Source organism: Mustela nigripes, chromosome 5 (genome assembly GCF_022355385.1).
Source record: "Mustela nigripes isolate SB6536 chromosome 5, MUSNIG.SB6536, whole genome shotgun sequence".
Taxonomy (NCBI): domain Eukaryota; kingdom Metazoa; phylum Chordata; class Mammalia; order Carnivora; family Mustelidae; genus Mustela; species Mustela nigripes.
Genome location: NC_081561.1, coordinates 135,582,568 through 135,605,019, shown reverse-complemented (window position 1 = coordinate 135,605,019; position 22,452 = coordinate 135,582,568). Strand labels below are relative to the sequence as shown.

Genomic DNA, 22,452 nt, shown 5'->3' with positions numbered 1-22,452 from the left:
TCTGCCTCTCCCCATATTTTCTCACTCTCTCTCTATATATATATATAATAAATCTTAAAAAAATATTTACCATGCTACTTCCTAATCCTAACTTCTCAGATTTATTGCCTGTAAGCCCTAGACTCGCGTTCCATTGCCAGCTGACTAATTGTCTGCTTATGAAACTTTTCCTCTGACTATAAACTTCAGCAAATGCCAAAGCCACTGATAAACTTTTTTTTAAAGAATTATTTATTTATTTGACAGAGAGAGCACAAGTAGAGAGGCAGGCAGAGAGAGGGGGAGAAGCAGGCTCCCTGCTGAGCAGGGAAGGAGCCCAATGTGGGGCTCGATCCCAGGACCCTGAGATCATGACATGAACTGAAGGCAGAGGCTTAACCCACTGAGCCACCTAGGCACCCGCTATTGATAAACTTTGAGTTGATTTACATTCCTAATAAAGTAATCTTTTGGGAATACTTAAGTTTTAATTGAGATTTCTTTCTTTATTTATTTGTTTACTTATAGAGAGAGGGAAGAGAGAGAGATAAGGGGAGGAGCAGAGGGAGAGGGAGAATCCCAAGCAGGGTTCACACCCAGCACAGAGCCTGATGCAGGGCTCAATTTCACAACCCTGAGATCATGACCTGAGCTGAAATCCAGAGTAAGACGCTTAACCAACTAAGCCACCCAGGAGCTCCTAATGGAGTTTGATTTTTAACAATTGTATAAGATTTATAAAATAGATAACATGTAACTTGGACCAAGAGTTTGATATAAATTTTGATTTGTAAAAAATACTGTTAAAGTGTCAGGTGTAGCATCAGTCAAGAAATGTGGAATTCCCTAGATATTCATCTAAAGGGACAAATCATCACTGCCATTCAGTAGTGTTCTTAAAACTACAAAGGAAAATTAGAATAATTTGTGTAGCATTTTTTATTCACAAAGAATTTTCACCTGTATTTTTGTCTTTAATCTTCACGACATACCTCTTAGCTAAGCATTGTTCTTATATTAATTTTGCAAAAATTAAGAGCAGCCTCCAAAACCATCCCTCCTGGGTTCAAATTCTGACTTTGTCCCCTACTACTATATACCCTTAGCTGTGTCTCTAAGGCTTATTAGAGTAACACTCATGCTGTGGTCTCCAGGAGTACTTTGAGGATAAAATTGGTTACAATGTGTAAAACAGTTTGAACGACGACGTCTGAAACATAGTAAGTTACTCAGTCAGTTTTGTTATCGTTGTCACTATTAATAGGAGTATTCATTATAACATACATAATCTGAAACCAATATAAAAGTTAAATTAATTCTCTAAGATTATTTAGCCATCAAGAACTAGAGCCGGGATTTGACTCAAAGAATATTTTTATATTTTATATCATTAGGGTGCTACAGGGGTGATGAAGAATAGTAGACCTCTTCACGATGTATTTTGAAAGCAAAATCAACAAGAGCAGATTTGTGTGGGGGTTGGATATGGGGAATGAGAGAAAAGGACACTGCTGAGGAAGTCCAGAGACCCCGGCTGACAGGCTTGGTGCAGAGCAGTGCCATTGACCCATGGGCTAGGCTGGATGGACAAAGATACTAGAGTTAAGATACTCAGCTGACTACTCAGAGTAGACATTTGGATATGCTTGACTATGGCTTCAGGGAATGACCTAGACCAGGTATTTGCATTTGTAGAAGTTAGGTTGTAGAGCTCATAGAGAAGAAAGCACATTTCACTTGGAATCAGAAAAGTTGGGGTTCTTATTTGGGTATTTTGTTTTGGATGCAAGATCTGATTGCATGCCCACATATACACCATCTGTCTAAAATCAGCAAAACTTGTACGTACAATTGATGGAAACTTGTATCATTACTCTAAAATCCACCTTTCATAAAATAATGTGCTGAGTTTTAACAGCATTCTAGTTGGTCTATCAACCATGAATGGGGGGGTGGTTAAAGGTACAAATGTTTGTATCACTTAGAAGCATATTTCCCTTTACAAATTGCATTTACTATGCTAGTGTCTTCAGCCCTTTTAAGTTTTTATTCATAATTATAACCAGTCAGAGTAAAATATGAACAAAGCATGAATACTCTGGAACTGATTTTCTGTAGAGGACCAAGAGAAGAACATACAATTATGAAATTGTCTTTAAATCACGTTCTCTATTTTTCTTCTTCCAACAAGTTTCTACTTGTTGGTGGCCCGCTCACGGACAGCAGCTGACATTTCAAAATGTTTGTGTTCCAATTTAGTTGAAAGAAATAGTTCCAATGTTAATATAATTAAAGGTCAAGTCGTAAACCATTTTATTTTACTTTGCACCAAGCACCTGGTATGCTGTCCATGCTCGGCAGTTAATGGAATGGTATGCCTTTGTCTTCCACTTAACTTTTGAGTATTAGCTTTTCCCAGACCGGTAACATTATCCTCTACCCAGCAGAGAATCTGGAAGAACATGTTGATGTTATGTAAATGTATATTATCTCTATGGAATCAAAAGAAGTTAATCATCAGTTATTCTATTAAAAATGTTTTTACCTAGAGACTTAATCCCAAATAAATTTACTGGACATTTTTATGATTGGGCATTTTAAGTTATTTAAAAACTGAAAAAAAAAAAAAGAAAGAATTCTTTTTAAATGAGTGAGACAGCACAGATGATTCAAAAACTTGAAACCTTTGATGTACCTGTTTCTCAAAAAGCAATAATCCTGCCTCTTTAATGCCCTACAATCGGTGCCAGTGACCATATGATAAAGTTTGTGATTTCTGATATTTGTATAATGTGGAGACACCTTAAATTATCCTGCTGTGTCATATGCATAGTAACAAAAAACAGTTAAAGCCTTTGCATTTTCATTTTTAAGAAAATATCAACATCCATGGGGTGCCTTGGTGGCTCAGTTCATTAAGCATCTGACTTAAGTTCAGGTCATGATCTCAGGGTCCTGGGATGAGCCCCCCCCCACTGTGTGGGGAGCCTGCTTGTGCCTCTCCCTCTCCTTCTGCCCCTCCCCCATTTGTGCTTGTACACATGCACATCCTCTCTCTCTCAAATACATATATAAAATCTTTTTAAAAAACATTGGGGTGTCTGGGTGGCTCAGTTTTTAAGCATCTGCCTTCGGCTCAGATCATCATCCCAGGGTCCTGGGATGGAGTCCCACATTGGGCTTCGCAGGAAGCCTGCTTTTCCCTCTCCCACTCCCTCTTCTTGTGTTCCCTCTCTTGCTGTCTCTCTCTGCCAAATAAATAAATAAAATCTTTTAAAAAAATAAAGTACCAACATCCATGTGGTTATTAACACCTCTCAAATCTCTTGTTTAGTAATTTTTAGATTAGTTGTATTCTTGGCTTTAGTGTCTTCTTGACTGGTCCTTTCCAATAATTAGTGAGACCTCCAGAAATGTGAACTCTGTTTTCTATTACGTTGAGTAGAATATAATTAAGACAGAAAATATGTTTTTAAAAAAATAAAGATGATGTACAGGAAATAGATCTACAGTCTTTCTTCTTTCTTTCTTTTTTAGTTTATTTATTTGTATATGTAATTTCTATACCCATCGTCGGGCTTGAACTCATGACCGCAATATTAGGAGTCACATGCTCTTCCAACCAAGTCAACCAGGCGCCCCCACGACCTTCATTTCTAACCCATGATATATTATTTAGAATTATCTCCTCATTTAGATGAGCTGAATTAATGTTCTAAATATATGTCTCTAGTAGAGACTTTTTCTTTTGAATTTGTTCAAATGAATGGAAACATCTTTTCCTAGGCATACAAACAGATAAATAATATGTCATCATTCTAACGGCCCACATGGCCTCACCATGAGCACAGTTGAATAAAACAAACATTGCTATAATTCATAAGCAAAAATCTTGCTTCTGGCAGCATTTTTCCAGGACTGTTACAACAGTTTCCTAGTGAATCTGCAGCAAGGCTTGCAGACTGGTTTGCATTTTGGTTAATGACAGTTATTGCCCTGTTGGATCATGTGCTTTTCTCTAATGTTCATGTGCAATTTTTTTCGTTTCCTTTTTTCTTATTTTACTGCATAGTCCACCCACTGTTCTGTTTTCTAGACTCGCATTTTGTTAAAAGGCTGGCATACATCCTTAAAGATGCTTTCTTCTTCTTGGGTGTGATTATCCTTCTCCTTGTAGGTAGACAGATTTTTGCATCTTGATGATGTGTCCTTGTGTATAGATCAGCAACCCCCAGTGAAGAGGATGTGATGAGTCCAATTTCAGCTTCCACTGAACAGCCAACCCGTCATATATGTTTCCTGACGTTTCAGGGGGGGAAGCTGGGAATTATATCATTCAAATTTTGCTCTAGTTTATTATTTCCTGTAGAACTGAGGACCAAAATTCTGATAGTTAACTTTTTTTTGTATAAACATAACTCAGTATAAATATACGTGGACTTTTAAGTGAGAGATCTTTATGAACAAAAGGCTTTGCTAGGTCTTTTTGTGTTGTCTCTTCATATGTCTTTGGTCATCATGGATAAAATTTATTTTCTACACTTCTGGGTGGCTTTTTATAAGCTTGGGCAGATTCTCTGAAAATAGAGAAAAGGAAGTCTGAGAGAGAGGGAATGAAGGGAGAGGAAAGAAGGAATTATATTCTTCTTAAGAATCACATTTTTTTGTTAAATTTAAGATGTAGTTTTAAATAATACTCGGACTTCCATGCGAAGTAAAAAATACCAAATAACTTGAAATGAAATAAAAGGATCCTATTTTTTCCCAAGTAAGGGTAGCAGCTGTAGGCTCTTTCAGTAAATAGAAGTCATTAGGGTAGTATTTCCAGTGCAGTGTTTAAATGTGTGCATTGATTTCAAATGTATCAACAAGATTAGGGTGGCTAGCATTGCTTTTTATTTGTATACTTTGTCATCATTTGTATTGTGTTTAAAAAATGCTTTCTGTAACAAATTCTTCAAAAGTCAGTTTTAACACTTAAATTGTCACCACTTACTTTCTCCTTTTCCCAGGATAGTATTGTTTCTTCTTGACATTAAATTCCTACAACAATACATTATTTCTAAGAATGTGTGTTATACTTAGAACCATTCTGAATTCCCAGACTCATATTAAGTCTTCTCATTTTTTTTCCTCTTTAGAATGATCTGAAGGTGCTGTGCACGTCGCTGGCTGACAACAAGTTCATCATTCTGCAGAAACTGGCAAATGTGTTTGAACAGCCTGTGGCAGAGCAAATAGAGGTATTTATAACCACCTTTTTCTAGAAGAGCAAATGCATAGAGTTGTTCTGATTTGGTAGGAGATTTCAGATATTCTATAAAAGACTAGTGGCTTGCTATAACATTGTTACTAAAGAACTTATATTTTTGACAGACAGAAAGTGAGAAAAGGAGAAAGAGCATGAGCAGGGGGAACAGCAGAGGGAGAAGGGGAAGCAGGCTTTCGGCTGAGCAGGGAGCCCGATGCGGGACTCCATCCCAGAACCTTGAGGTCATGACCTGAGCCAAAGGCAGAGGCTTAACCCACTGAGCCACCCAGGCGCCTCTTGCTATAATATTTTTGTTTGTCATACATTTTGTCTCTAAGTGTCATGTTTGAGTGACGGGCCAGGCGACATGGAATCTGTCACTTCTCTCTGTACGGAACTAGGAGATAGGTAAAGGTGTCGGTGGCAGATGATGACATGAAGAAGTTTGCCACCTAACCCTGAGATTAGACCGGAGTCTCAGGGACGCAGGGCAGACAGTCAGACTGTCCTGGGGTGATACAGATAAAGCACTATGGACATTCAGAAGAAGGGCCAACTGCCCCCAGCAGAGGTAGGATCTGGGGAAATTTTGTAAAAGAAAATTGGAACCAGACTGAGAAGTTTGGACACACAGAGACTGGGAAGAAAGATATCCAAGCCAAGAATGAACAAAGGCTTAAGTGGTAGACAATTCAGAGCACTTCCAGAGAAAAGCAAGGAATCCTTAGATAATAATACAGGAGCTATATCTACAAATATATCTTAGAAAAGCAAGTTATCCTTATTCAGCTAAATGCTGAATTGATGATGAATGAAAACAATTGAGGGGAAGTAAGTTTGGATGAGTACATTTGAGGCAACTTGTGGGGCCTTTTGAATGTCAGAGAAATTTAAACTTTATTCCACAAACCGGTGGTTTCTAAACTTTATTGATGGCATATCTCATTAGTTTAAAAGAATAAGCACACCCCCAAAGTATATGAATATTAGCTTATTTATGAATTATAAGCAGGTACTTTGTTATAAAGCATATACACAAATGAAAATTCAGAAGAATGTGGTTGCATAGAAAGGAAAAATGTAGTGTTTCATCCTCACCAGTCATCTCATACACGTGGGTCCTTGCACTCATCTTGGAGACCACTGGCAGTGCAGAGTCCCCGGGGTGCTTTGAAGGTGAGAATGAGTGTCCGTGCCCAGCCCTGCTTCCCGGACAAGACCGTGCCAGGTCAGGAAGCAGGATGTGCCTCTAGAGGCTTCTTGTAGCTGCACTGAGGAGAAGGAAAAAGAATTCTAACTCCAGTGATGTCATTGAAAACAGCGGGGAGACGGGAAGGATGTTACACAGTCTATCTCCTGTTTCCCAAGCTAAGTAATTATGTGTTTTAATAGAATTTCCTAATTTCAGTAGACCTCTAAGGGTTCTATGAGTAGGCTATAGAGAATCATCTGTGATAGAAATCCCCTGATATATCCCTCTAGATAGAAATAGAGGTCATTCTGTCTATCCATCCATCTGTAAAATTACCTAAAATAATTTGCTAAATTATGTGAATGTTTATTTTTCTTGACCATAATTTCATCTGCTTTTTAAAACAAATCTCTCATTTCCCCCAAATTAAAAAAAAAAAAATTCTTCTATGTTGAAACTTAAACTTGAAAGGAACTTTTAAAAAAATTTTTACTTTTTCATTCTTGGATTTTAATATCCAAGATTTTAACATGCCCGATTCCAAAAAAGACTTCAGCAGCTGTAGCAATGATTTGCTTTGAATTTCGGAGGTGAAATATAGAGTATGTATGTATGATCACAAATAACATTTTTACTAATTATTGACCAGGATCACTAAAATGATTCCCACAGATAAAAATAAATAGCTAGACTATTTCTCTGAATAAATAGAAAGCCACCAAAAAAAAAAAAAAGTGCTAATTTCACCCCTACCCTTGTTAGTTAAAAAGATAATTATAGCAGGAGACATAAGGATGATATTTCTCAATATATTCATCCTTTGAGCAATGTCATTCTGATCTAGAACAGACTTGTCCCCACAAGCTGGTTCCAAGTTGACTTCCAGGGATCTCTCCCTTTTCCACTCTTCTGAGAATTTCCATCACTTCTCTCTCCGTTGGATCTTCTCTTTTCTGAGTCTCAAGTCCATCTTTATTATATTGCTTCCTTGTTTTGTTACATATCCTCACTAAGAAAGGATGCATGCTAGATGTATTTTTTAGTATTTTGCCTATCTGAAAACGATCTTACACTGTGTTCGCTCTTTCTTGGTAACATGGCTCACTGTAAAATTCCTGCCTGGAAATCAGTTTTCTATGGAGTTTTGAGGCATCTCATTGTTTTCTAGCTTCTGATGTTGGCTTGAGGAATCTAAAATCATTCTAATTCCCACAGCGGTATGAAATGTCACAGTGATATACCTTGGGAAGGGTCAGTTTTATCCACGGGGCTGGAGGCTCGGTAAGCTGTTTTTTTTATTTGATAGCTCTCCTCTTTCCATTTTGGAAAATTGTCTAATGATTTAATATTTTTCAGTCCTCCATTTTATCTGTCTCTCTTTCTGGAACTCTTTTTAGGCAGATGTTGGATATTCTGGTCCAGTCTTCTAATTCTTTTATCAAGAGACAGTCTGCTCTATTTTTTGGAAGACTTCCTTGATTTCAACTCTCAACTTTCCTACTGAGTTTTATATTTCTGCTGTCATGAGTTTCATTTTCCCTGAGCCCATTCTTGTTCTCTAAATGATCCTTTTTTTGTAGCATTCTGTTCTTTTTCTAATAGATGCATTATCTTTTGTAATCTATCTGCATATGTTAGTGATTTTTTGGCCAAAGTTTTATTTTTCCCATAGAGTGTGTTTCCCTTCAGCCTGCTTTTAGTTGTTTGTTTCTGTCTCCATCTTTTCATGTTAGTGGCTTTTCTGAGATTATGGAAATTCTCTGGCTATCTGTTCACGTTTAGGATGGAGAATTAACAGCCAAATGGGAACTTTGTGTATGGATGTGGCTTGATGGTTTTGAGATTTAGGAATGTTGGGCTCTTTAGGCTATTTGTTGGAGAATCTTTGTGTCTAGCTTTTAGATTTTTCTATTGGTCTTTATACATTTTCTCTCCTCTCCTGTCTGGAGACCGGAGGTCAGGCTCCAATACCTTAGAAGATCTGAGGGCTCCTCACTTAGCATTCTGTGGGCATTCAGTCACGTATCCTCTGTTTTCAGTCAAGTACTCAACACTGCTATTCTGTCTGGTGACCCTCAGTCCAGAGTCTGCTTTACCTTCTCTAGAAAATAAACTCCCCATCTTTCCCAGAGAAGGAGAAGGGTAACATGGAGTGAGAAAGAGGCTCTGGAAATTTCGCTGCTCTTTAAGAAGCTTTTTGCCAACTGTCCTTATCTGGCACCCGCCCTACCCACCCAGAGCGCCAGACTCCTGTTCCTGTAAGTCTGGTGATGGAGCTCTCCCGTGAGCTTAGGATTCAGCTTTCTCAGATTTCTTAAGTCAGTTATCCCATATCCTTCTGAATTCCAGCTTTCAAAATGTTGTCGGTATTGCTTTCTTTCCTGTTTCTTTGTCCTTGTAGATTTATGGGCAGGAGGGGCACCAAAAAGCAAGCAATTTTTGCTGTGCTGTAGCGGTGATTTGGGAAGGAGAAAATAAGACACATGTGTTTCATCCGCCATCTGGAGTCCATGTTCTTTTCCTCCTTCAGGGCAGCTGAGATTGTGTTTCTTCCAAAAGTCTACTTGGATGACCCCAGAATCCACTCCTGTATTTCTTATCCAGGCTCCTCTAACAGAGATGAATTGCATCGAGCTGAATACCTGATTGATATTCCTGATTGGTATACCTGATTGAATTCACCCCTGTTTTGTTTTGCTGTGTTTACTCGGGCTTCCTAACCAGACTTCAGGCTCCTTGAAGGCCACTACAAGGAGTTCCTACAGAACTCACACTGGGAAGACGAGGCCTAGTGCCAGCAGCCACTTCGATAATTGTTAATCACTGCTTTTTCTTTTTTTGTTTTTTTGGAAGATTTTGTTAATTTATTTGACCGACGAATCACAAGTAGGCAGAGAGGCAGGCAGAGAAAGAGAGAGAGAGGAGGAAGCAGGCTTCCTGCTGAGCAGAGAGCCTGATGCAGGGCTCGATCCCAGGACTCTGAGATCATGACCTGAGCCGAAGGGAGAGGCTTAACCCACTAAGCCACCCAGGCACCCCTATCACTTGCTTTTCTACTAAACAAAGAGTGAGATTTAGGGGAAGGACCATGCTGTGACGTATTTTTCTCTTGCCTCACTGTATCTCTCTCAGGAAATGCATCTCAGGAAACCAGAACATGTTTCCCCCAGAAAAATCCTAAGCCAGCGCCTTTTCTAACCATGTCTAAGTCATGCTTCTTTTTCAGGTGTTTCTATTTACCAATTCCCATATTTGGCTCAGGAAGCCATTGTTCCCCCAGCGCTGCGTGTGAAGTCCTTCCTGCTTCCTTACCCGTGAGGTAGCTGACTGTGGTATAATAACGGGCCTCCTTCTCCTTCCTGTACACTAGATGGCTATGGTTTTTACGCTGTATTAGAATGACTCCTTTTGTAGACATTGAAAATATTTAATGTGGAGAGAAGAACAGATAGTATAAAAGTATAATAATAGAAGTAATAGAACAAACAGTAATCACATTTTGTGAGGGAAATTGCTTATGGAAGTTCTAATAAAGTATCATAAATCTTATATAGGCGATACAAGAGGCTGAAGATGGGCTAAAGGAATTGGATGCAGGAATCATTGAATTAAAAAAGCGTGGGGACAAGTTGCAGATTGAGCAGCCGTCCATGCAGGAACTATCCAAACTTCAGGTATGGTTTTCTGCCAGCAACATTTTAGCTTCAATAATGCATCCTAACTAGAAGTCAAGAAAAAATTATTTTCTATGTTTCCTGGGTTGTTCTCTATACAATTCATGTCATTTAGGTCCTAATTTTTATTTTAAGCAACACTTAGAATATTTTCTGAAACTTTTACCAGGTTTAATGTGATAAAATAAATTGTGTTCTCAAACTTCTAAGATTTTTTTTCCTGACATTTACTTTATTATTAGTCCAATTGTAGTGTACCTCAAAAAACTATTTACCAACTATTTACCAACTATTTACCTGGATCCTGGGATCATGACCTGAATCAGAGGCAGCTGCTTAACTGACTGAGCCACCCAAGTGCCCCATCAAAAGTCTGTTTTAAAGAAAAAATGCTCAAGCTAATATTTTTTAGAAAGTAGTTTTTCTCTGGTGTTCAAAACTATAGTTAATCTTTCATATATGTCTGAATGGAAGAGAGACACAGTTTTAATACCAGACCAACAGAAAAGAATAAACTAAAAGGTAGGTGAAATCTAAACTGATTTCCCAACATCCTCCAGGAGTAGGAAATAATTGGGGGTTAATTTGCTCTCTTAGATCAGGCTGCTAGGCAAAAATCCAACGTGGGATATTAGAACTGGAATATTAAACCAGCGAAATTTAGCAGTTGATAAGCAACATAGTTAAATTACATTAAGAGAGAATGGTGTACAGTGACACACACGTGTTAAGGTTTCTCTGCATTACTGAGAATCACTGAGGGATTAATAGTGTAAGTCCAGCGTAGGGTCACAAGTTCTTCCTTTTGAGAAAATAAAATAGCTCTTATTTTAAAAAGAACATTTTTATGTTAACTGTCTCATTCCATTATCTAACATTTCACAATGTCGTAAGCCCGGTGCCCTTACTTTGCACTTAGACAGTTTTCCAACAGTGCTTAAATGTCAGGTGGAAGAGTCAAACATCATAGTTGTAAATGGGCATTAAAGTTGAACTTTTCCAGATTGAGCCATTTTGGCCTGCTAAACCTTAATATGATACATTAATCAAGTCCATATGGTTCAAATAAATTTTGTGTTTGGTGGATCATCATCTCCTAAAATGTCTTTCCAGTTTATAGAGTTATTTATTTACTCCACCACATTTGGCAAAAACATTGCCTTTTTAAGTCTTAAAACATTTTGCTCACATTAAACTCCTCTGTTTCTCCAGCTCTTTATTTAGTCCAATATCTGATCATTACTTAGCAGATAAAATGTGGAAGATACTTTATTCAATTACTCTAAAATTATGTAAATATTAAGAACACTATAAAAATTAGAATTACATTAGAAAATTAGAATTTACACTTAACATTTCCCTCAGCCACATGAATAACTTTTCAACATTTTAACCCCGCATCCTACCATAAACTTTTGATACCCTGAGAAGAGAGCTGTCAAACCGACCTCACGTCATCCGTAGCCAATATTTTGCATATCCTTTGGAATTTGTAAATATTAAGCTTATCTTTTCTGAAGGAAGTTTCAAAGAGAATCATGAGAAAGATAGGCAGTGCTCTGCATAGAGAGTATCACCACTGGTCCGATACCTGAGGGACTGTTCTTGGCTGGGTTGTGGACTTCGTAGGTAGTGTGCCTTTCGGCAAAGAGTCAACACATGAGATTATGCTGAGTGAAATAAGTCAAGCAGAGAGAGTCAATTACCATATGGTTTCACTTATTTGTGGAGCATAAGGAATAACATGGAGGACATGGGGAGATGGAGAGGAGAGGGGAGTTAAGGGAAATCGGAGGGCGAGATGAACCATGAGAGACTATGGACTCTGAAAAACAATCTGAGGGTTTTTGCTGGCGAGGATGCGGAGAAAGGGGGACCCTCCTACACTGTGGGTGGGAATACAAGCTGGTGCGACCACTCTGGAAAACAGCATGGAGATTCCTCAAAATGTTGAAAATAGAACTGCCCTATGACCCAGCAATTGCCCTACTGGGTATTTACCCTAAAGATACAAACATAGTGATCCGAAGGGGTACGTGCACCTGAATGTTTATAACAGCAATGTCCATAATAGCCAAACTATGGAAAGAACCTAGATGTCCATCAACAGATGAGTGGATAAAGAAGATGTGGTATATATACACAATGGAATACTATGCAGCCATCAAAAGAAATGAAATCTTGCCATTTCTGACGACATGGCTGGAACTAGAGGATATTATGCTTAGCGAAATAAGTCAATAGGAGAAAGACAACTATCATATGATCTCCCTGATATGAGGAAGTGGAGATGCAACATGGGGGGTTTGGGGGGGTAGGAAAAGAATAAATGAAACAAGATGGAATCGGGAGGGAGACAGACCATAAGAGACACTTAATGTCACAAAACAAACTGAGGGTTGCTGGGGGGAGGGGGTTTGGGAGAAGGGGGATGGGGTTATAGACATTGGGAAGGGTATGTGTTATGGTGAGTGCTGTGAAGTGTGTAAACCTGGCGATTTACAGACCTGTACCCTGGGACTAAGAATACATAATATGTTTATTTTAAAAAAAAATTTTAAATTATTAAAAAAATAAAAAGAAAAACAATTTGTGAGTTTTGAAGAGGCAGGGGGTGGGAGGTTGGGCCAGCTTAGTGGTGGGTGTTGTAGAAGGCACGTATTGCTTGGAGTGCTGGGTGTGGTGCATAAACAATGAATTTTAGTACACTGAAAAGTAATTAAAAAAATAAAAATTTTTTTTTAAAAAGAGTCAACACATGAATTGAGAGTGAGTATCACTGTCTCTATTTTGTAGGACATGTACGATGAACTGATGATGACCATTGGCTCCCGGCGGAGTGGGCTGAACCAGAATCTCGCACTTAAGAGTCAGTATGAAAGGGCCCTACAAGATCTGGCTGACCTGCTGGAGACTGGACAGGAGAAGATGGCAGGTGACCAGAAAATCATTGTGTCCTCCAAAGAGGAAATTCAACAACTACTTGATAAACATAAGGTAAAGAGAATGAGAGAGAGAGAGAGTGTAGTTGTGAAAGCATATTCTCGGTCACTGAGATCTGTATCTACCTAGTAAAACCTATTATTAATATTTTATGAGTTCCTCCTTGAATAAAACACTCTTTAAAATAGTTACCAAATGTATATTCAAACCTGTGGACACTAAATAACACAGAAAAAATATGGAGGATACATTCCTATAACTTTGCGAGTTAAAAAAGAATGCAGAGGCACTTGGGTGACTCAGCTGGTTAAGTGTCTGACTCTTGATCTTGGTTCTGTTCTTGATCTCAGGGTCATGAGTTCAAGCCCTGTGTTGGATTCGATGCTGGGTGCGGAGCTTAAACTTAATTAACAACAACAACAAAAAAAAGGAATACCACCATTCCTAGTAATTTTTAATTATCACCACTTCCTCAGTATAAACCAGGCTTTTCCCCTTCATTTACTGCAACCAGTGGGAAACTTGACTTTCTTCAAAGTGCCTAGCTTCCTTATTAACTCTTTTGATTTGTCCTTGTGTCTTTTATGTCCATTTATTTATCTAGCCCTAAGTATTCTGGAGAGAATGCTTCTCTTGTCCTGGCCAAAGGCTTCTCATTGTGCCCTGGGAAAGAAGAGTTACCTACCCAGCTGTGGGACTGGGTATCTGTCTCCTTTGTGCACTTCTGGCCAATAAGCACATGTTCCTCTGGCTGCTGTGGGCCTCAAAGAGTTTATTCCTGGGGACAAAGAGTCCTTTTCCTATGTGATCAAACGTGGTATGCCTGAGGCTGCCCTATCAGTATGTCCCATTGCCAAGCTCAAGTTAGACACTGCTCCTTAGGAAAGGAATGCTTGTTTAATGTGCACACAAATAACTTGCATTTTTGGAATGACTACAGAAGGATTAGTTTTACCAGTCCAGAAACCCAAATTCTCAGACTGTAGGAATGTCATACATGGAAATTTTGAAAAGCCCGCTGGGATATAGATAGTTAACATTCTACCATTATGTAGCTCTGGTGGCTTATAAAGGTGAATTTTGGCGGGGAGGGGGGTGGGGTGTACTTCTTGCTATTTTTCCCAGAGATTGTTGTCCAAAACTTTGTGATTTATTAAAGCCTTATCATTTGGCTTTGAAAACATTGCTTTAAAGTTCACAGCTGGTTTTCTTCAAATCTCTGACAACAGTAATAAAATATCATCCTGAGTTATTCCAGAGAGGAAGCTAGGATCAATGAGTATAAATGACAGAGACGTAGGCCCAATAGGTAAAGAACTCTAAGAGGAACACTGCCATTGAGCAGACAACCCTTCTGGCCATGGGAAGACCATCCAAGGCCATTAGGGGGAGATCGGGTTGTAAAAGGAATATCAGTTTTTGGTGAATGTTGGGCTGAATGACCTCCAAGTTCTCTTCGAGCTTTAAGATTCTCTGATATAATAATGGTGAGTTAAAAAATGAAGATTCTGGCTTCTTTTGACCAGACTATTTCTGACAGAGAGCTCTGCAGTGACCTTGAACATAGCATGTTCTATAGCCTGGGCGGTTCCGTGTCCTCACCCACCAAATGAGAAACAGAATTCCATACCTCGAAGACGTGTTATAAGGGTTAACCGAATTGGTCATTAAGGATTGGTGGAGTTTCTGCATATAGTAAAGCACTAAGCACTGTTATCAGTTTGTAGGTCTTCAGCTTCACCCACAGTAGAGGGAACAGAAAATGGGATAAGGCCTGTTTACCTCCTCTAGGGCCTTTTACATATAAAAAGTAACATTTCGAAACATGTTTGTAGGACTGCCCAAGGCCTATCCTTCTGTTGTGTGTGGGTATAATATAAGGTAAATTTAAAACTGTGTAATACCAATAGGTACTTGTCGAGCTGTGTTTGGCAGTGAGTATTGGAGCCCAACGAATGCTCCGGGAATTTGGAAAGTAGAGCTCAAGCCTAGACACAGAGGAAGGAGAGTCATGAATGTGTAGAGTGAGGACATCTTGGAAGTACAGAGTCAAGACAGAGACCGAAGACAGGGGCCTGCGAGCTCATGTGTCCCGGGATAAGGAAGGCCAGTGTGTGTGGTGGGGTCGTGAGTGTCTCCCAGACTGTACAAGGATGAGGACTTGAGAGGGCAGAGGAGCTGAAGAGCTCTGTCCGGGGGGGGCAGAGTGTCCGCAGCCCAGCGTTTATAGGTGTCCTTGAGTGGAGGGGACTGAAGCCCCCTTCTCTGCTGGAAGCTGTGAGTGCCTGCATGAAGTGGGGGGCAGCGGGCTGGAGAGACACTGCTCTGGTACTGAGTTCCACCAGCTTTCACGTCTAAAGCAGCTTTTGTTGTCGGATGGGATACGTTTGAGTCACTGACCTCTCTCTCCTCCAAAACTTGCAGGAATACTTTCAGGGCCTGGAATCTCATATGATCTTGACTGAAACGCTCTTCAGAAAGATCATCAGCTTTGCAGTCCCACAGGAAACACGGTTCCACACGGAACTGATGGCACAGGCTTCCGCGGTACTGAAGCAGGCTCACAAGAGGGGCGTGGAGTTGGAGTACATTCTGGAGGTGAGACTGTCCACGGACTCCCTTCCCCACAGCCGACTGTGCCATTAAGGCAAGACCTGTTTACCCATGCCATGCACCTCGTAGAACTTTGGAACTCCCTCAGACTCAGCAGTGTGTTCTGCCCTGACCCTCTTGTCTTTCTATTTCTAGTTGGATAAAGGCTCTGCCGCACCTTGAGTCGGCTAGCTTCCCTCCGTACTGACTTTAGTTAGGGCACGAAGATACTTAGGGTTTTGACAGTCAGACTAAAAAACCGCCAACCTCGCTGTACAGGATTGGAAAAAGCTGCAAATGATTTTTAAAAAGATTCTCCAGTTTTGGCTAAAGTAAAAATCAGAATTCAGGAGTGACTGGTGTGGGATTTCTCCTTAGTAGAATGTCTACACTGTATATTTCTGTTTCTCAAATGCCTGTGGTAGCTTTTTCTATTTGTGAATGTCACGTAGTCACTTTACTATATGAAGTAAGCACCCTCTTCCCCTTTGCTTAAATCATACGCGCATCGCCACTATGGTAAAGAATGAAACCGCATATCAGAGGCCTGCTGTGTTCCAGGTGCCCTGGGTACAATCATTCCATTTAATCCTCATGATGGACAAGAGAGTTATATTAGCCCCATTTTTTTAATGTTATAAATGAGGGTCAGAGAGGTTTAGTAACTTGCCCGTGTTCACACAGCAGATTGGTTGCAGATCGAAATCCCGTTCACAGTGTTTTTGGGGGCCGCCATCTGATTCACGTGCTTCAGAGAAGCGTCTCAGAGCAAACCCCCACTATAAACAGCTCCCACATAACTTTAAAGAGAATCTGTTGAAAGCCTATTTTTGCACACAAAAGAGGACCCTGTTCCTGGAGGACAGTTCTTTAGCTCACAGACCGATACTATGTTTCTAGACATGGTCTCATTTGGATGAAGCCCACCAGGAGCTCAGCAGACAGCTGGAGGCGGTGGAAAGCAGCATCCCGAGCGTGGGGCTGGTGGAAGAGAGCGAGGGCAGGCTCATCGAGCGCATAACGCTCTACCAGGTCAGCGTCCGAGGGCATCTCGGTGTGGGAGAAGTGGCCACGTCTTCTTTCGAAACTTTCCCACGGTTTTAATGTGGAATCTAAGCAGAGTTGAAATCAAATATTTCATTAAGTATTTTTACTTTTATTTCAAGCTGTTGACATTGTTGAAAGCAGATAGATTTTAAGTGTTTGCTTTATAATAGAACATAAGAAAGATCTTTCTTCTTCTTCTTCTTCTTTTTTTTTTTTAAACAAGAGAGCTCTTTGAAAATTCAGCCGCCACCAAGCATTTTCTGTGTTGTTATGCTGGTGTCATGGTATTCTTACAGCTTCATAGTTTTAAAGGTACCGGACGTTACTACAAAAAGAAGAAAGGAAAGGAGTGGGGGGCGGGGAGGGAAGGGGAAGAGAGGGGGTAGGCGAGGAGTGTGGGGGGAAGGAGAAGAGAGGAGAGAAGGAAAAGAAAGAAAAGGAAAAAAATGAAAAAAGAAAAGGAAGAAGAAAGAGTAACATCTATACTTAGATATGGATGAGCCATTTCAAAGTTTCTAATCTTACTTGGGAGCACATAGTTGAAGTCTGACTAACAGGGCGTGGGAACTTTATGGGGCACCGGAGATACTGTAATTCTTAAAGAGAAAAATTGCATCATCCAAACTTTTAACCCAGTACTTTCAATCAATTTTAGCATTTGAAATCCAGCCTTAATGAATACCAGCCCAAATTATATCAGGTATTAGATGACGGGAAACGACTGCTCATATCCATTAGCTGCTCAGATCTAGAAAGCCAGCTAAATCAACTTGGAGAACACTGGTTAAATAATACCAACAAAGTGTCAAAGGAGCTTCACAGATTGGAAACAGTGTTGAAACACTGGACCAGGTAACACGGTGACTATTATATATCACTGTAGATTAGTGAGGAGTCTTTATAGGGCATTTAATATTTAATATTTAATATAGGCATTTAAGATCAGTGGGCCTGAGACTTGAAAAAGATGATCTCTTATCTGGGCACTTATTTTGTATTTTGGAAAACAAAGGCAAAAACAAAACCCCCACTTGGATTCTTACGTAATTGTATAAACAAGGAATTAGAAGCGGGCAGGGAAGCAAGTCCCTAATGCACTTTAACTTGGACATTTGCCTATGGACTATACATGGATGGTCAAAGTAAAACCTTAGAAGGAGAGGTAGAAGGAAAGTGTGTTTGAGAAAGTAAAGTTTCTCGAGGGCAGACTGATTTTACATAGTGAAACACTATTTCTACACCACCTTTATTTTTAAGAACTTTACTATTTTCTAAATAGCCTCAATTTGAAGGAGTAAGTATGTGTATATAGTAGGTATATAAAGGTGTGTATGTATGTATATACATATTTATATGTGTGTGTGTGTATACATATATATATATATTTACATTCAGCTTAGAAATGGGAAAACTGAAACTTGCTTACAGTATAAATTGAAAGGGTAGTTGAGAGTGTGAATGCAAGAGATTATTCTCCCAAACCTCTTGTTTTAAAATTGACATTGCTGTATAAGATGGGTTAGCAGAAGAGATATATTGGTTGTTTACTCAGTAGGCTCATTAATATAATTACAGATATCAAAGTGAATCTGCAGAACTTACTCACTGGTTACAATCTGCAAAAGACAGGCTAGAATTTTGGACTCAACAATCTGTGACAGTCCCACAAGAACTGGAAATGGTCCGTGATCATCTAAATGCTTTCCTGGTAAGCCTAAGGTTCTAAATCATTTGATTAAATTTTCTATACTTAGTAAGCCAACCCGGAGAGAATTTGTCCATGTTAACTATGTGTGGTCAATCGTTGTGCAAAATAATAGGCTTCAGCATTGCCTCATTAAAGCAGTTTTCAAGGAATGGCTATGTTGTTGGCTTTCGTTCAAGGCGATGGTGTGCTGCTTTTGTTTTTCTCTGGAGTGCTTACCGTAACTCCCCTTCAAGATGTAAAGAAAAATTGTTTACATAGTAAATGGTTCTCTTTTCTTAAATTAAAGGTCAGTCTATTTACTCCCAGTTTGAACATTGCTACTTCATTTAGGAGTTTTCCAAAGAAGTGGATGCCAAATCTTCCCTGAAATCATCTGTTATGAGCACTGGAAATCAGCTTCTTCGATTAAAGAAAGTGGACACAGCTGCCCTACGTTCAGAGCTGTCACACATTGAGAGCCAGTGGACTGACCTGCTGACAAATATTCCCACTGTACAGGAGAAGCTCCACCAGGTATAGAAATAATCATAAGTTTAAATCATAATAGTTGATTTAAGCAGTATTCAATGGAAAGAGAGCTAACCCTGCTTATACTTAGAAATTTAAATCAGCTTTATCATGGACATCTTGCCTTTTCTCTTTCATTGTTCTGCATACTAAAAGTGAACTGTTCTGTAAAGCCATATGTATAAATGTCATATCTTCCAAGGACTTCTTTATTGTCTGTGTGTGTGGGATGTAGAACAGAACCTTCATCTGGCCTTGTTTAAACTGTTTTCTCATGAGTAAAATGTGAGAGATTACACTTCCCTCCTAAAGTGAGTAGTTCTGAGGATTCAATCACAATACGTATAAAAGACCTATAATCTCACCTATAATAGGACAATTGACATTCAATAAGTATGCACTTTCCTTATCTGGAAATACACCTCCCTTCCCCGTATCCCAGACAGTGTATGTTTCTCTTTCTTTGGGATGCATCCCTCTACCAGGTATGATAGCCGTGTTTGAGATCTGTCTTACCCTCCTAATCAGCAGCAACGCATTTCTAGGGGCAGGAAACATCTCACATTCATCTCTGTGTCTTCCCACACCACATAGAAGCCCATAAGTATTTTAAATGATGGTTTTTGTTTCTCCAAATCATTATAATAAATATCTACAAAAACATATGATCGATCAAGTAAGAGTCAGAATTCTAAGTATATTTTAGTTAAAGAGTAAGGAAATTGGCCATGCTCTTAGGAATAAATATTAGAGTGCCAAAAAATCTAGAAAATGATAGTTTGTAGTGTGGTATTTTTCTTTCTTCCTTTAACATTCCTGAGTCATAATACACAGAAATTTTTACAGGATAATTAATAAAATAAATCTGTTGAATGTTTTGTAGTTAAATTTTTTTTAACTCATAAAACTAGCTATAAAATAAGAATAATATTTTCTTCTTACTGGTATTTTGATTAATTAGTTAATGTTTATACAATGTTTATAGTATTGGATGTCAAGTGAACATAAGATGACTATTATTGTTCCGTGTTTGCCTGATGTTTAATTTTAGGCTTCTAATGAGGTTAAGATCCAAAGATGTCATTAAGAATGGTTATCTCTGTTGGTACACTGGCAAGTATTAATGCAGAATTTTTAGGTTGGCAGGATTCTGGTTTGAATTTTAACACTTGTGTCTTGTTTTGTCTCTTGTTGGGCAGCTCCAAATGGATAAGCTGCCTTCCCGCCATGCCATTTCTGAAGTTATGACTTGGATTTCTCTCATGGAAAATGTTATTCAAAAGGATGAAGAGAATATAAAAAATTCAATAGGTTACAAGGCAATTCATGAATACCTTCAGAAATATAAGGTAATGGGACATTTTTTCCTTTTATTTTTTCATATTTCAGGACTATTTTATTAAAAGAATTCAAAAAGCTCAAATTATAGACCTCAGATTTCGGAGCGTGTGTTTCATATATAGTGACCAGATAGAGGAACAAGGGTAAGAAAACTGCCTCCCTAGTTGTAGACATGGAAAAGTTGTCCGGTATTAGAAATAGCTTTGAAGATGATTTTGTGTCATTTAAAAAATGATAAAACAAACCATGAGAGACTCTTAACTCTGGGAAACAAACCGAGGGTTGCTGAAGGGGAGATGGGTGGGGGCGTGGGGTAACTGGGTGATGGGTGGTAAGAACAACCTATGATGTGACGAGCACTCAGTGTTATAAGCCAATGCTGAATAACTGAGTTCTACATCTGAAACAAAAAAGGTCATTCTAAAGAAGAAAATGGTATCATTGATAAATATGTTATAGTGAGATTATACAATTTATCCAATTCTACATCCTCTACCTAAAATATGCCCATGTATTCATATTCAACATATTTGTAAATTCAGGATGTCATATGTGATCTGTAATGAGCTTCTGATAGTAATGCCTTATTGTAAATATATACAGATTTTGCCATTTGGACTAAATCATGGAAATGATAATATGAATCTTAAGGTTACTTGAGGCTCCCCCATTCCTGATGAAATATAAGATATTTATATGCATAACTTTGTTTTCTTATTTTCTCCCTTCCCTTTTCAGGGCTTTAAGATAGATATTAACTGTAAACAGTTGACAGTTGATTTTGTGAATCAGTCCGTGCTACAGATCAGTAGTCAGGATGTGGAAAGTAAACGCAGTGATAAGACTGATTTTGCTGAGCAACTGGGAGCCATGAACAAAAGTTGGCAAATCCTGCAGGGTCTCGTAACTGAGAAGGTAAGCCTCTCCTGTCCATAATTACATGAAAACACCAAGAACAGGCACACTCTGTAAAGAAAATTCATGCTACACATAGCATGCAAACATTACTGCAGGGGACGTCACTGCATCTCGTTGCTCTAAACACTCTTTACTCTTGTTAATTATTTTCTCTTACACATCCTCTACTCGTCACCTACTACATGTTGTTTTACTTTTTCTAAAGATGCCTCTTAACTTTGCCTTCCCTTTAAGTTGACTTCTTTACTTTCTTACCAACACTAGCCACTGATTCACACTTGGTAAGATTTATTTCTTAAACATACATACAATAAACTGTATTTGAAGAATTCTTAATTTAAAGCTAATAGTGTCTTGAGTTTAAAATAAAATTACACTTAATAGTGTCTTGAGTTTAAAATAAAATTACACATGTCATTTTTTTTTCAGATCCAGATGTTGGAAGGCTTATTGGAATCTTGGTCAGAATATGAAAATGATGTACAAAGTCTGAAAGCTTGGTATGAAACCCAGGAAAACAGACTAAAGCAACAGCATCGCATTGGAGATCAGGCTTCAGTTCAGAATGCAATGAAAGACTGTCAGGTAACTTGTCCAGGTGGCTGACAGGCGAATGTCACGGTTTCATGGCATAGGCCAAAGGAAGACTCAGGCCCTGGCAGTTGAGATGAAATACTGAAAAAAGTTTTGCTCAGTAATGAATTTCTTGGATTATGTGAGTTTATAGAGTTTTTTTTTTTTAACCATTACATACTTTCACCTATTTAAAATAATTTGAAATTATGAGAATTTCGAGACATACTCCTAAGTAGAGAGAATGCTTCTAACCCTTCTATACTGATCATCAGATTTAATAGTTAAGATTTTGATGTCTTTGCCTGAATTATTTCTTTTCTTAAATATTTTCCAGTAAACCCCAGATGTCATGTTATTTTCTTCCTGCCTACCACAATACACATCTCTAAGAAACTGACGTTTTCTTATATATCCATAACATCATTATCACCACAAAAACTTTAACAATAATCCTTTAATATCATTCAATGCTCAATTCATAATATTGTTTCTTCAGTTTTCTTTAAAATGTCTTTTTTTTTTCCAGTTAATCTATCACGTAAGGGTACAAAAATGTCCACGTGCCACATTTGTTATCAGATCTCTAAAGCCTCTTTAGTATTTTTTTTTTCCTGGTAGAAAGAAACTTTATTAAGTCAAGTTCTGGTTTGTTTTGTTTTTAATTTATTTTTTATTATCAGCATATAACGGTATTCATTATTTTTGCAACACACCCAGTGCTCCA

At 38.6% G+C, this 22,452-nt stretch overlaps 1 protein-coding gene across 13 annotated transcripts in view; it reads left to right on the top strand.

Annotated features, from left to right (window-relative positions):
- The window catches only part of SYNE1 (spectrin repeat containing nuclear envelope protein 1), a 464,771-nt gene that overhangs the window by 344,165 nt on the left and 98,154 nt on the right, over positions 1-22,452 (top strand). For all 13 annotated transcript variants that reach the window (XM_059401283.1, XM_059401282.1, XM_059401288.1 and 10 more), the window contains 11 exons: positions 5,121-5,222; positions 9,977-10,096; positions 12,893-13,093; positions 15,464-15,637; positions 16,532-16,663; positions 17,334-17,530; positions 18,254-18,386; positions 18,717-18,899; positions 20,093-20,242; positions 20,973-21,149; positions 21,582-21,737. In XM_059401283.1, the coding sequence (XP_059257266.1) occupies positions 5,121-5,222; positions 9,977-10,096; positions 12,893-13,093; positions 15,464-15,637; positions 16,532-16,663; positions 17,334-17,530; positions 18,254-18,386; positions 18,717-18,899; positions 20,093-20,242; positions 20,973-21,149; positions 21,582-21,737 (1,725 nt within the window). The remainder of the gene's footprint in view (positions 1-5,120; positions 5,223-9,976; positions 10,097-12,892; positions 13,094-15,463; positions 15,638-16,531; positions 16,664-17,333; positions 17,531-18,253; positions 18,387-18,716; positions 18,900-20,092; positions 20,243-20,972; positions 21,150-21,581; positions 21,738-22,452) is intronic.